The following is a 14,835-nucleotide window of genomic DNA, read 5'->3' as shown; positions in this document are numbered from 1 at the left end:
AAGAGCCAAAATTCACATTATGCCACATGACCCGGCTCCTGTTTACATCAATGGGGGAAGCTCAACCTACGGAACGCAGCATCCTGCGGTCAGTATGGAGGTTGGGCGGGGGTCGCACACAGCCTCTGCTGCTTTCTGCTGTGCTCTGCAGACAGCAGCGGAAGCAGGGAGGAGGTGAATGGATGCCTGTGCGGTAACCATTCATCTTGCGGATGGGGGGGGGGGGGGGGGAGGGTGCACGGGGGCTGGGGGCAGCCCAGCAGCTTACCTTGGTGCTGGGCTTGCTCCCAGCGCGATGATTGGCGGTCCTGGCAGGTGTGATCGCGATCCCAGCACTTGGAGATGATGTCATCTTCAAGTGCAACCTCCGTCTACACTGCAGGTAGGCACCACAGTGTAAACGATGCAAATCCCAGATCTGACCTGGCTTGGATCCGTGTTCCAAATGCCGGGTCGGATCCGGGATATTTGGTGTAAAAGGGGTATAAGTGTGTGTGTACTGTTTTTGGGTGTGTTGTAGTGTATACGGGTGTGTGTGTTGTACTGCTTGTGATGTGTTATGTATGTGTGTGTTGTATTGTTTGATATCTGTCCAATGTGCAAGTGTGTGAGGTGTGCTTTGTATATATATGTGTGTGTGTGTGTGTGTGTGTGTGTAGTGTGCTGTGTATGCATATATGTGTGTGTGGGTGTGGTGTGGTCTATGTATTTCCCCACTTATCCCCAATTGTTGAAAGCCTCCACCATAATGTTAGAATGTGTTTGCATTCATAAGCTGTGTTAACACTGTGCAATATTGCTGGTAATATGGTCGCTGAGCAACCATATAGCCAGTGATTTGTTTGTGCTGCAGCGATAAATCGCCAGGTGTTCTGTGTTCAGCCTCCTAATGGTCGCAAACTCCTGCGATCAGCTGTTTCCCTCTGAGGCTCCCCTGGCAGAGTCTCCTGTTCATCAGCGACCATCTGTGGTCGCTGATGAAAACTGGACACTGAGCAATATATTGCACCGTGTGTACACAGCTATACTCCATGACATCAATGAAATCAGGGGGGTTATTCACATCCATTCGGTCCTCTGTGCATTTGCATGGAGGGCCGATGGTATGCGTCTGCGCAGGCATGTTTCTGCATGGTTCGCCGGGTGCACGCACCCATGGCGGCATGAGGGGGTCTGAGAAGGGTGGGGGGCAGCCCCATTACCCTATGGGAAAGCTGGGTGTTCTAATGGTAATGAGGCGGTGACACGGTTGTGGGGGGCTGGCAGCTGACGTCACCAGATGTTAGCTGCCCGCCCGTATCAATGCTAGCGTGCACGCATGTGTAAGTGACTTAAAAGTCACTTTTATATGCGTGCATGCACCACATCTTTCAATGGTCGCCGACCATTGAACGATGTGGGCGGTTACCCAAGGCATGCGAATGGATGTTTATGCAAAACAACCATTTGCAGCCTGTGTTGGCGAACCCGCACATTCATTTCGCCAGGAGGGGTTTGGTGGACTCGCAAGTCTGCGAATTCCCAGCCTTTCCCAGATCATCAATGAAGGCAAATTGTACCTTGGTGTTTTTTACATTTATAAGTGAAACTTCCCAAAAACGGCTTTGAGGTGCACACCACCAGGTCCAGAGAATTTAACGGCTCGGAGTGCCAAGGTTTGCCCGCAATGCAACACACACACACACCCACACGTCAACTTATTATATATATATATAGATCTAGATATAGAGATAGAGCATGGGTGTAGAACTGTATAAGATCCACAAGGACCACTCACCAATAAGATCACTGAGGCAATTTAATGGTACTTTTCAGGATATAATACATCTTACTTTTTATATGCAGTCGACGTTTCGGCCACTAGAGGGCCTTTGTCAAGACAGGTCAGCAATGCACGTCCGTACAACACAAGAAGACCCAGTACGTTGTATGTGTATGTGTTGTACAGACGTGCATTGCTGACCTGTCTTGACAAAGGCCCTCTAGTGGACGAAACGTCAACTGCATATAAAAAGTAATATGTATTATATCCTGAAAAGTACCATTAAATTGCCTCAGTGATCTTATTGGTGAGAGGTCCTTGTGGATCTTATACAGTTCTACACCCATGCTATTAGTGGAATATCTGTGGATGTTTGCTTAGTGGAGCACCCCTTGTGCTAACAAAGGCTGGCCGTGAGTGCGGATCCTCCAACAAATATCCGCAGTCACAATGACTCAAAGTTTAACTCGGCGGTGCTCCACTTTTAAAGGCAACAAAGTCCCATATATAGCATATATTTGGAGAAGCAATATATATATATATATATATATATATATATATATATATATATATATATATATATATATATATATATATATATTATAATGTGTGCGCTCATCAAGAATCTGTTTTTCAGTGATCCTTCTCAGGACTGTGTGGTTACCAGGATGTACCCAGATGATGCCAATTGGACCCTAAAGGCCCCCATACACTAGCAGATTTTGGTCAGATTTCAGCCAGATCAGTCGGATCTGGCCGAAATCGGACCAAAATCTGCTAGTTTTGATGTCCCCTCAGATCCGATGCGCGGTCCCGTGCGCATCGGATCTGCGTCGGGTGGTCGGACCTGCTGCACGTCCGACCACCCGACTTGGGACCTAGTGGGGCGGTGCGGCGGTGGAGGGAGCAGGGGGGGCTGGGGACGCTGCGGGGGACACAGGCGGCATAGAGCCGGCCGGGAGCTGTCAGTAATGAATAAAAAAAAAAAGCCCATACAATGAATGGGCGGCCTGTGATTGGCTGAGCGCTCTCTCAGCCAGTCAGCAATTGGCTGAGAGAGCGCTCAGCAGCCAATCACAGGCTGCCCATTCATTGTATGGGCTTTTTTTTTTATTCATTACTGACAGCTCCCGGCCGGCTCCCCCTGCCCGGCTTTATGCCGCCTGTGTCCCCCGCAGCGTCCCCAGCCCCCCCTGCTCCCTCTACCGCCTCAACGCTGTCCCCCGCAGCGGGGGACACAGACGTGTCCCCAGCAGCGGGGGACACAGACGTGTCACCAGCAGCGTCCCCAGCCCCCCCTGCTCCCTCTACCGCCTCGCACAGATGCTGTCCCCCGCAGCGTCCCCAGTAGCGGGGGACACAGACGTGTCCCCCGCAGCGTCCCCAGCCCCCCTGCTCCCATCTCTGTAGCCCCCCCCCCCCTGCTCCCCGGGTTTTTTACATGTGATAAATCGAGACGATTTATCACATGTAAAAAATGGCACATCAAGTGCCAATCTAATCAAGCTCCCCCGGGGAGCAGCCGGGGAAGCTCAGGGGGAAGTCGGGGGCGACTTGTCCTAAGGACAAGTCGCCCTAGTGTATGGGGGCCTTTAGTTTGGTCTCTACGTTTCCAGAGATATGCCTCAATGTTGGGCCACATTTGTGCAGATTTGAATGAGAAATCTCCAGTTTTAAATTAAATAATGGAGTCTATTAAAGTGCACATAAAACAAACTATAGCCTACATGAAAATAAAAAAGACTCTCCATGTGTTTCATTGAGTACTTGCGCTCTCTGGACAGTAATTTATGGCTAAGGTAGGTGATAGGCTTCTCCTCTCCATCTGCCTATTGGGAAAGGACTGCCTCTAATCCTGCCGAGGCATCAGTCTGCAACAAAAAGTGATTATTTTGTAGTCGGGAGCTTGCAAGACAGGCTCTGTACACAAAGCTCATCTTAAATCTTGCAAAGCAGTTTCCACTTATCTACACCACATTATTTTATCTTGGGACTGTTTTTTAAGACATTCCATTGTGTAGCCACTTTAGTGATAAAAATGCTGTATAAACCTGCGGTAATATCCCACCAGACCGAGAAATGTCCTAAGCGGCAACTTACATTTGGGTTTAGACCAGGTGAGGACTGCTTCTACCTTACTAGGATGAGTTTTAACCTGTCCTCTGCCTACAATGTACCCCAGATATTTGGCTTCCACCATACCAATGGAGACTTTAAAATGGCTTCTACCTTTGGTAGGTGCCATTCCCAGTCAGAGCTGAAAATAACAATGTAGTCTAAATATGGGGCTGCATATTCCCTGTTGGGCTGCAGCAACTTATTCATAGCTCTCTGGAAGATTGATGGGCACCATGTAAACAAAATGGCAGCATATTGTGCTGCAATAAGCCATCTGGGGTAGAGAAGGCTGTTAATACCCTTTTTTCAAATCAAGAGTAGGAAGATACTTTCTCTTGGCTCTGACTCATGTTTCTGACATTGTTGAGCCCTTTCTATGTGTTCATTCTGGAGTGGTGCAAACTGCCTTATAAAGCCGTACAATTGGGACACAAACGGACCGATATTAGAGTCCTGACAAGTTTATTCCCACTATTCTTTTAATAGATCAAGAATGCCTCTGGGGTGTTTTCCATAAAGCAGCTCAAAGGGGACTAAACCTTGTAGAGGATTGGGGTACCTTTTCAAATAAGGTAGAAGCATATCTTAGTCTTGTTTTTCTTGGGACACTACGGATGGTACACTGAGGTGGTAGTCCTGTCTACCTTCAACTTCGGGCACAAATCCTTTAAAAAGTTTGGAAACAAAAGGGGTTAGTGGATCTCAAGCAATAGTGCCAGATTTCATATTGCGCAGGACAATAGCCTGTGGGTACCTGTAGGCATAATCAACTACCACCAATATGTATTGTTGCCCTCAAGCTGATATTTCCACTGGCCCTATCAGATCCATAACAATCCACTCAAAAGGCATGGAAATGATAGAGAGGGGTACCAGTGGAGCATTAAACTCTGGCCGTGGGGCTGTCCTCTTCCACACTGGGCATTGGAAGCATAGATGCCGGCCCAAAAGAACTTTAGCTGGATGCGTTGGAGTGTTTTCTCCTCCACAGATGGCCATCCCACAAATGCATAGCTTTTCGGTGAGTGAAGAGCTGATCTACCATTTTCCCTTGTACAGTAGCAACACGATCAAGCAAGTACACCATCTGACGGTAAAGCATCAATTTAACTGTCTCAAAGGCGTGTACCAAATTACTATCATCGAGTTGATCTTTCCCAAAGTCCTATAGTGATATCTTTTCGCAAACTGGGTTCCACTGGGCTTCAGACTCAGGATCTTGGGTGGTTCAGGACTGGCAGCATCTCTCCCAGAGTTTCTGGTCTTTGGCCCTTGAGTTGCAACAGTGGCTGATGGTATGTTGGTGTCATGCCAGGTAACCAACTCCTGCAACAATGGAAAGTTATGGCCCAGGATCAGCGGGTAAATTGGTCTGCAGGTCATCGCCACTACCACCTTTAATGACCGACCTTGAACGGTCAGAGGTAAGTAGACACGTGGGCACTCCTCTACATCGCCATGGATACACAGCACCCCGACAGCAGATTGTACCTTGTCAGCTCCTGGAGGAACCACGCTGGCCGCAACAATGGTGAATTCACTGCCGGTATCCACCAGGGCCTAGATATCTCGGCCTTCCAACTGCACCAACACCTGGAACAGGGAGGACTCTGTTTGGGATAGACCCGCAGCTGCCATGCTGACCAACGGCCGAGCCATTTTCTCTGCACTGCAATCCATTGACTCTCCTTGTTTCGGCAGTCCCACCGCATATGACTATGCTGGCCACACTAAAAGCACACTAAGGGAGGTAGAGCCATTTGTTTAACCACTGGGACCCGAGTTCTGGGCTGCGGTATTGGCACATATCCTGACGTGGCTTTTTTCAGCTTTCACAGCTTCGGGTGCCGCTCAATCGCCGTCAATTGTGACAAGGAACACAAACACAGGGTCTCTTGGTAGTTTATTCTCATCAGTGGGTACAGCATAGCAGGTGACCTTCATATACAGTTGGCATCACAGGCAGTAGCATACAGGCAATAAAAAGGAGCGCACTGAATATGCTAATGTGAGTGACACCTGAAAGAAAAAAATGGTTAAAATAATGTTTACACTCCTTTTGGAGTATTTTGAAAGAGTCCCCTGTTTCCTAACTTTCCCTACCTTCCGGTGAGCCAGCGGGGCAGCTTGGCGGCTGTCTGATGTTTTATCCCACAGCTCCGTGTCGCGCCGGATTTGCAGCTTACGAGATCAGTTTCGCCGGCGAGAAGAGAACGCACCCCACCGACCATCCCTACAACTACCAACTGCAGTATCAGAGACCGTGCCGGGACGCCGGCGAAACTGATCTCGTAAGCTACAAATCCGGCGCGACACGGAGCCGTGGGATAAAACATCAGACAGCCGCCGAGCTGCCCCGCTGGCTCACCGGAAGGTAGGGAAAGTTAGGAAACAGGGGACTCTTTCAAAATACTTCAAAAGGAGTGTAAACATTATTTTAACCAATTTTTTCTTTCCGGTGTCACTCACATTAGCATATTCAGTGCGCTCCTTTTTATCGCACTTAAAAATGTCTTTTTACTAGGAGCAGCCCAAACACAGAGCGCGGTCATTCTTTATTTTATAGCATACAGGCAATGCAGACTCCTAAAAGGCTCCAATGGTCCTTCGACTAACCCACACCCCCAGCCTATCACTCGGGTAGATAGTACACCATTGAGAGCAAAGAGACTTTGCCATGCAAAGCCTTAAATCAGGACATCCCAGGTGCTGCTGATTACACCTGGGATTCTGCTACTGCTAACAAAACCTGGTCTTGATCCTTCACATTACTTTCATGTGGGGGAATGCTGACTCTGCCACAATATATATGTATGTACATACAAAGGTGGATCAATAAGTACCTATTTTAAGAATGACTTCAATTTTTCACATTTTTATATTTATTTTTCAACATAATCTCCTTTTGTGACAGTACACTTTTTCCAACGTCCCTGCCAATTACGATTAGTCAAACTAACGTAGGCTTCTGTCTCGAAAATGAGCACCTCGTTTGAGCTGAATTTTTTTTCTTGGGAGCAAAGTTATCAGGTTAGGGAACAGAAAGAAGTCGCTGAGAGCCAAGTTGGGTGAGTACGGTAAATGCGGCAACAATTCATGCAATTTGGCCACAACAATTCCGGATGAGGGGGCTGGTGCATTATGAATCAATCTGAAATTTGGTATGGCGTTGTTTGAAAGATTGTAGTACATGATCGTAATACCAACTTTCCTCAGTAACGCTACCTGTCTTCAAACACAGGTACTTATTGATCCACCCGTGTGTGTGTGTGTGTTTGTGTGCGCACACACACATTTCTTAATAAAAGGTTAAACATTTTATACTTAGAGTATATTTGGAAAAGAAGATTCCAAGCCTTGAGTGGAGAGACACATTCTTCTGGCCTGGCCCATAGGCCAACACGTGGGGGTTTTTGGTTGCTCCTCCCCCCCCCCCCCCCCCCGGCAAGTATGGCACTGTTGTATAATATGCTTAATAGAGATGCCTAGTGTACCATCTTCTTCAATCACATTTACTCTGTGTGGATCTGAGCCCTCAAACATCGCAATGGACCAAAGAGTAGCTGCCAGGAGGTAGAGACAGGAGCCTTACCATGAAGTGGGAGATCGTGAGCTAAGAAAGTGCAGTACTTTTTCTGTTATGTATTTATTATGATGTTAAACCTTTTCCTGACCACTTATCTTATTTAAATGTTTAAAACAGCCTATACTATAGACAATCTGTACTGTTACATATTAATACTGTATTCCATTGAGTATCCAGTATGCGCTGTAGAGTGGAAGATTTTGGATTACATTTGGAAAGCCCCCTGTAAAAATCCTGCATTTGCCACTGCGGCCTTTGTTATAATATCTGTGTGATGTTAGGTTCATACTTTTAGTCTGGCGAGAGGATAGAGGGTATTCTACCCTGTAGAAAGTTACCACGGTCTGCAAGAGACTTCCTGTGGGTGTGCCTCATTACAGTTTGTAGTCCTAGCCTATTGGTTCATGTTTGTCTCTTACCATATGCAAATAAGCTTAGCTACATGCTTCGTATTAATTAGGCTGATGAATGAGTTTTCGATGGTCTGTGACCAATATATACTATATAATATATTTTCAAACTATAAAAATATATATAAGATAGTATGAGAGTAAATGCTCCGTAACAGCTGCATTAAAAGCACAAGCTCTTTGTGGTTGTCATGTGCATTTTGGGTGCTATTTATCCTTCTAGTTTGAATCCTGCATTAATGATATTTTTAAACCTATATGCACAATAACATTGTTCATCTTGTCTACTGCAGCGGTTCTCAAACTATGAGTCCTGAACCCAAAGTGAGTCCTGACCTCGGCATTGCGTCACGACTACATGTTGATGAACATCAGGCTGATGGCTTTTCTGTCAGTGATTCAAGGGGACAAATCTGTTGAATTGTCTTTTATTTAGACTCCTCCCATCATTTTGTGCCTCTACAATGCTGCCATGTATGTGCTGTCTACGGACTACACATGCATACCTCCTAACTGTCACGATTTTAGAGGGACAGTCCCGATTTTCGGGTCCTGTCCCGCTGTCCCACCCGCGGCAGGCATTGTCCCGCTGCGGGGGGTGGCAGTTGGGAGACCCCCCAATCTAGTAGAATAGACGCTGTGCGCATGCGCACAGCGTCTATTCTCATATGAAAATGAGGTTGCGGCTAATTAGCATAAGCCGCGCCCTCATTTGCATACGCCCCACCCCCTTTTCAGGCGAGTGTCCCTATTTCTTCAGTTCAAAAGTTGGGAGGTATGCGCATGTGATGACCTTCTGCAGTAACTTGCTGGGGTCATGCAATAATTATTATTGCCTGATGGGGTCCCAGAGCAAAATAGTTTCCCCTGGTCTAGTGTGTACACACTATATCACTGATAATGCGCGTTCATTTGTTAGCGACATCCTCCATCGGCCCTGTGTCGGCAGTCCCATCGTGCACAGCCTTGCTGGGTACACATTGTCTAATATGTACCCAGCATAAAATTTTGTGGAAGCCTAGCATGGTGCAGAGGAATGTAAATAAATCTCAACCCACTATATCACATTGTCTGTAATGTCTGATTGTTTTGTGTATTCTGCAGGTCCGAGATGCAGCAATAAATTCCCTGGTAGAAATCTACAGACATGTAGGAGAGCGTGTACGTGCTGATCTTGGCAAGAAAGGACTCCCACAGTCTCGGTAAGCTCTTATTTTTCCAGTGTTTCCTAATTTCATGCGTTGCTGGGTATGGTAATTCTGAGTCAAGCCCTTCGTTAACAGTGTAAACTCCTTAGAAACTTTATGCAAGATGCATAGTGCCCAACTCCATAGTAATAACCTGTATTGTTCACCTTATATGGGAAATCTTATTCATTTTTTAATATAAAAAAATGTTATTTGAATTTATATAACAATTGTGAGCGACGCTGGCATTTTTTGCGGATATTTTGCACATCTTACAGTTATTGGTACTCAAAGGGTTAATTACTGCTCAGTTATTTAGAAAAACAAAAAACTTATACTATATGCAGTCTTTTATGTGTCAAAGCCAGGTGTCCACAGGGAGATGTCAACTTTAGAAACACGTGATGGTTTTAAGTTTATTATTTTTTGACTGGTTATGCTTAATTGAGTATTGTTTTGGGGTTCGACAGAATTAAAGTTCAGGAGACCTAATGCAGGGTTGGCTACCCTCCCAGAAGGGCCGGGAGTCTCCCGAAAACCCCAACTGAGCCCCCGATCACGGCTGTCTTCCCATTTAAATGCCGCAATCCGCGGGTCTTAGAAGAGGGGGCTAATCTTAAATGTCACAATCACATAATTTTAGCCCCGCCCCCTCCACCGAGAGCCGGGAATTTGGCTATTTTACATTATGGGGTGGGGCTTAATGATTAATAATTCCTGGGTAGGTGCACGTTCAAAAACCAAGGATGTTTATGTCAGTGGTAAAGGGGTATAAAATGGTTTAATCCACTGGAGTTTCTTTAAGATGATATACTTGTGAATAGTACTCCGAAAACACATTAGCTACCTCCCCATTGTCCCTTCGATTAGCAATCAAGTAAACAGCTTATCGAGTGCCAAATACATTACATTTCTGAATAAGATAAGCCAAATTGTACTAAACTTCATGAAGTCATTAACCTTTTCCCAAACAGTAAGGAGAAGTTCATAAAGTACTTTGTCAGAAGGGTCAACCCTATGGACTGCCTGTTATCTAGCTGCTTTCAGCTCTGCCAGGTTATAGTGCTGCTTATCATTTTTAAGTCTAGCTGCAACCTGTATAGTTGAGTCTCTAATAATAAAGGGAGTACCAGTAGTTAAGTTTGGAAGTCTCCTCAGGGGTATTAATGCTTGGATAGAGACAGAATTTTTTGTTTTACATTTCTTGACCAGCATCCGGCTGAGATAGTATGTAATTACCTAGTCTCCAGGAACTAGGGGCAACTCTACTTGAACCTGTATCCCAAACCAACAAAAGGGGGCAGTGATCTGGCCATGTCATGAGGAGTATCTCAATGTTTCTAATGGAGGATAGAGTCCATTTATTCTAAAGAGCCAAGTCAATTCTAGAATAAGACCTATGGACATGTAAGTAAAAACAAAATTATCTCAAAGTGGGATGCTTTTAGATCTCCATACATCAAACAAAAACCATTAGACAATTCATGGGGCTAACTACTACATAGAGCAGTTCCCCAAAATCTATCCATTATCCAGGAAACAGTGACCTCAACATGGTCTCACTGGAAATCAACTTCTGTAAACAACAACATATGGGACTGGCGAAAATATTACCGTTTAGGAAAGCAAACTTTGAATTATTGAGGGACTCATTAAAATAAATTGGGTGGGAAGTGTTATTTGAGGGGAAAAATGCTGAGGATATAGGGGAAACCCTAAAAAATTTGCTAGAATCATTAACTATTAATTATATCCCAAGAAGGTAATAAGGGTAAATTCAATATGAAAAAGCAATCATGGTTGGACAAAAAGTAAGGACAGGAATAAATAATAAAACAAAAGCATTTAAATTGTACAAGGATACTGTGAATGAGGAGGTATTCAGTTAGTACAAAGAATTTATAAAAATTAGTAAAGGGGTAATCAAAGTAGCTAAAAGAGAAAATAAAGAGCGTATAGCCACAGAGAGGAAAACCACTCCCAAGAAGTTTTTCAAATATTTATAGTGCATTGGTAAATGGATTATTAAAAAGAACATAGGCCTATTAACCAATATCAATGGTAATAGCTTCACAGAGGATAAGGGTAAAGCAGAACTGTTAAATGTGTTTTTCTCATCAGTGTTTCTAGGGAAGAGCAGACAGTGGAGCATACAGGTACCACAAATGGAATGAGCGAGCTAGATCTTAATGTTTTCAGGACAGATGAGATAAAATTCAGGTTCAGCAAAATCAAAACCAACAAATCCCCAGGTCTGGATGGGATTCATCCTAGAGTCCTAATGGAATTAAGGGAGGATCTAGCAACCCCTCTTACATTTTTGAAAACTCATTTTCATCTGGTAAGGTACCAAAAGACTGGAGAATAGCAGAGGTAGTACCAATAATCAAAAAAGGGATGACCCTGCTAATTACAAACCTGTGAGCTTAACATTAACATATTTTTCACCTACATGCAGCAGGGGACACTGCAGTCATCACATATGGGGATAGAGTAGGTGTATTGGAGGAGTGGCACTTTAAGAACTTTAGTGTACCAGGCTCCTCCCTCCTCTATCCCCTCCCAGACCCCAGTCTTAGAAAAAGTGCCGGAAGAGTCAGTCCCCTGGGCCTTTTCTCCTCAGGGAGTTTAGGTTCCTTTTCATTTTTTATTTTACTCTTAATTTAACATTGAGGACAGGCAGACTCTTCAGCAGAGTCTGCCTGCTACGCGGGACCCTGGAGGAGTTTCTGGTCGCCACTGCACGCAGTGCGCCTTTTAGAAACTGACCACCGGAGCCACCACTCCGGGGACCCGCTGACACTGCCTGCAGTGTGCGTTATGGGTCCAAGGCTCTGCCCCCGCTCTAGGGAGTCACAGCTGAAAGGTAAAAAGACACTAGGCGTCATGGTGGCCAGGACCATGAGCGTGCTGGTCCTGTTAGCTGAAGCCTGGCAGCCGCTGTTATCCGCACGCTGTCAGAGGGGACACTAGTATGCTCAGAGCGAAGGCGGTATACAGCATTCCGCTCTGTTTAAGAGCACCACTGTGACAGCGTCTATACACGCTCACCGAGGGAGAGGCCTCCGAGCAGTGCATTGGCACCTTTCTCCCGGCACAGTTGGCACCATTTTCTGTCCCTCATGCATCATCTTATTTACCGGCGGTGGCAGCTCCGTCTGGTGCCTGCACCGCGGTACAGCACTCCCTCCTGACACTGGAGAGGACCTGTAAGTCACCGCAGGGTCACACTTTAATTAGGGGGGTTAAAAGGCTCCCTCCCTCCCTATCCTACCTCAGGCCCCATTTTCCTTTAAACTCTCGGGCAGGGGTGTGTGTGCGTGTGTAGGTGATTACCTGTTTCCTTCTGTACTCTGCTGTACGCTTTACAAGAATGGCAGGCAGGGCTACCTCATCTAAAACTGTTCTCTTTCAAAAATTGCAAAGAACAATACACACAGCATATAACAGGCATTTCTTATGTGAAAATTGTTATGCTACTGGTCAGGCAGCTCCTGCTACCCAATCCCCTGCACCTCCTGCAGAGGCATCTGTGGATTTATTTCAGTCTGTATTATCCAATCTGGCGCTGAATTAGCTGCTTCACGCAGAGATAGGGAGGTTTTTTAGGCTCCGTTAGATAGGATGACAAATGAAGAGCCTGCTTGGGCAAGAAACCTCATGCAGTCAGTAGGTTCTTTGTCACATTCTGTAGCAGGTCTTTTTTAACAAAGACCCGCCTCCCCGGCCCTCAGAAGATGAATGCTATCCCTGCCATCTTTCAGCTAAATGAGTCAGATAATGAGTTTTTAGACGAGGGGGAAATCACCACAGCAGAGGATACAGAACCCACACAGGATCCTAGTGTGGATGATCCACAGGGGGTGGACGGTCTTAATCAGGCTGTCGGGGTCACCCTAAATTTGGTAGAAGCCAATTCTCCTGCCCCCGTCTCTATTTTCGGCCATACCAAAAACAACAGGTTACCTTTCCAGATTCGTTAGAATTAGACAAGCCTCTTTACACAATGTCTGGGGTACTTCTTAGACCGGCTTTAGTGTCGGCCTGGGTGAGCATGGAAAGGTGGGCAGATGAGTTGGCACAGGGTCTCCAAAAAATTGGGGGCAAACAATAGGCCTAGGTCATAACTACTTTCTTCCTCTGGCTCTATCTCTGAAAGACGTGGCTTCTTACATAGGACCAAGCTTCTGCTGATGTAGCAGAATTGTTGGTAAAAGTGTCTGCCTCAGCAGTATCGGCCAGGCGTACCATTTGGCTGCGCTCATGGCAAGCTGAGGCTGAAATTAAAAAAGCAGTTGAAGTTTTACTTTATACTGGAAAAGCCCTATTTAGGCCAGCCCCCTGTAGTGTTGCCAATCAGATAAATTGTATGGTACAAGTGTAGTAGTATTAGATAAACTGCATGTGATTTGTCACAGGTTGATAGATTACATGCAGTATATCTTTTGTGAAATAAAGGTCTCCTAATTACACCAGTTCAACTTGTCCTAAAGACAAATCTGACCAATTTGCCCTTGAGAGCCCCCCCCCCCAGCAGTTACCCGGGCAGCTGCTTACGATTTGGCACTTGATGTGCCAAATTATACATGACATAAATCGCATGCGATTTATTGCACGGATTTCCTTGGGGGGCTGGCAGGGGCGTCCGTGTGGCTGCTGGGGACCCTTTGTTTAGAGAACAATAATTAAAAAAAAAAAAAAGGAAAAAAACTGTAGCAAGAAATGGGCTGCTCTTAATCATCTGAAAAACCATAAAAACCCCACAAATAGATTAGATGTACTGAAACAGATACACACAGACACAAAATCAAGTATTGTTTTAAATGAATAGTGGCATCAGCATAACCGGTGTAATTAAAATAATGATTAACCCCTTCCCGACATTTGACGTACATTTACGTCATGGCCGGGAAGCACTTCCCGACACATGGCGTAAATGTACGTCATGGCTTTAAACTGTCACCGCGTCTATAGACGCGGTGACAGTTTCAACATGTCTGCTGTCCCTGACAGCAGACATGTCCGTGCATGCCCCGGGGGGGCTGCGATGCCGCCCCCCCGTCGGCGATCGCTGTGATTGGCTGTTCAGTGTGAACAGCCATTCACAGCGTTTTCCTGTGTCACCGGCGAATAACGTTCGCCGGTGACACGGGATCAGAGGTGATTGGTGCTGTAAAGTACAGCACCAATCACCGCGGGGTGTAAGGGTGACACTGGTGTCACCCCACCTCACCCCGCCCGCCCCCAAAGGCCGTGATTGGTCCGTCGGACCGACGGACCAATCACAGCCAAGGAGGGGGATTTAAACTAACGGTGACTGCACTGCAGACGCCATTCCGGTCTGGAAAGCGTGCAGTGCGGTCACCGTACCCCCCTGCCGCCATACTGACCAGAACCTTGCTGCCTGCAATACTTACTTGATCGCTGCTGATTGATTACTGGATCCTGTTCAATAATTGTGCCTGTGAAATTGTGCTGCTGCACTGTATTAGCTAGATAGATAGAGAGATAGAGAGATAGATAGAGAGATAGATAGAGAGATAGATAGAGAGATAGATAGAGAGATAGATAGAGAGAGATAGAGAGAGATAGAGAGAGATAGAGAGAGATAGAGAGAGAGATAGTGTCAGAGAGTGCTATATTTTGTGCTGCTGCAGTGTGATATAGTTATAGATAGAGAGAGAGAGATAGAGAGAGAGAGATAGAGAGAGAGGCCTACTGACAGAGTGCTATATTTTGTGCTGCTGCAGTGTGATAGTTATAGAGAGATAG

The 14,835-nt window shown here is 45.8% G+C and overlaps 1 protein-coding gene across 1 annotated transcript in view; it reads left to right on the top strand.

Annotated features, from left to right (window-relative positions):
* Positions 1-14,835, top strand: part of CLASP1 (cytoplasmic linker associated protein 1) — a 321,194-nt gene that overhangs the window by 79,170 nt on the left and 227,189 nt on the right. Inside the window, exon 7 of the mRNA XM_083153636.1 lies at positions 8,981-9,078. Within this exon, the coding sequence (XP_083009762.1) occupies positions 8,981-9,078 (98 nt within the window). The remainder of the gene's footprint in view (positions 1-8,980; positions 9,079-14,835) is intronic.

This window comes from Crinia signifera, chromosome 7 (genome assembly GCF_055691185.1).
Source record: "Crinia signifera chromosome 7, ASM5569118v1, whole genome shotgun sequence".
Lineage (NCBI taxonomy): Eukaryota > Metazoa > Chordata > Amphibia > Anura > Myobatrachidae > Crinia > Crinia signifera.
The sequence above is the reverse complement of the archived record's forward strand: the minus strand, read 5'-3'. Positions and strand labels throughout refer to the sequence as shown.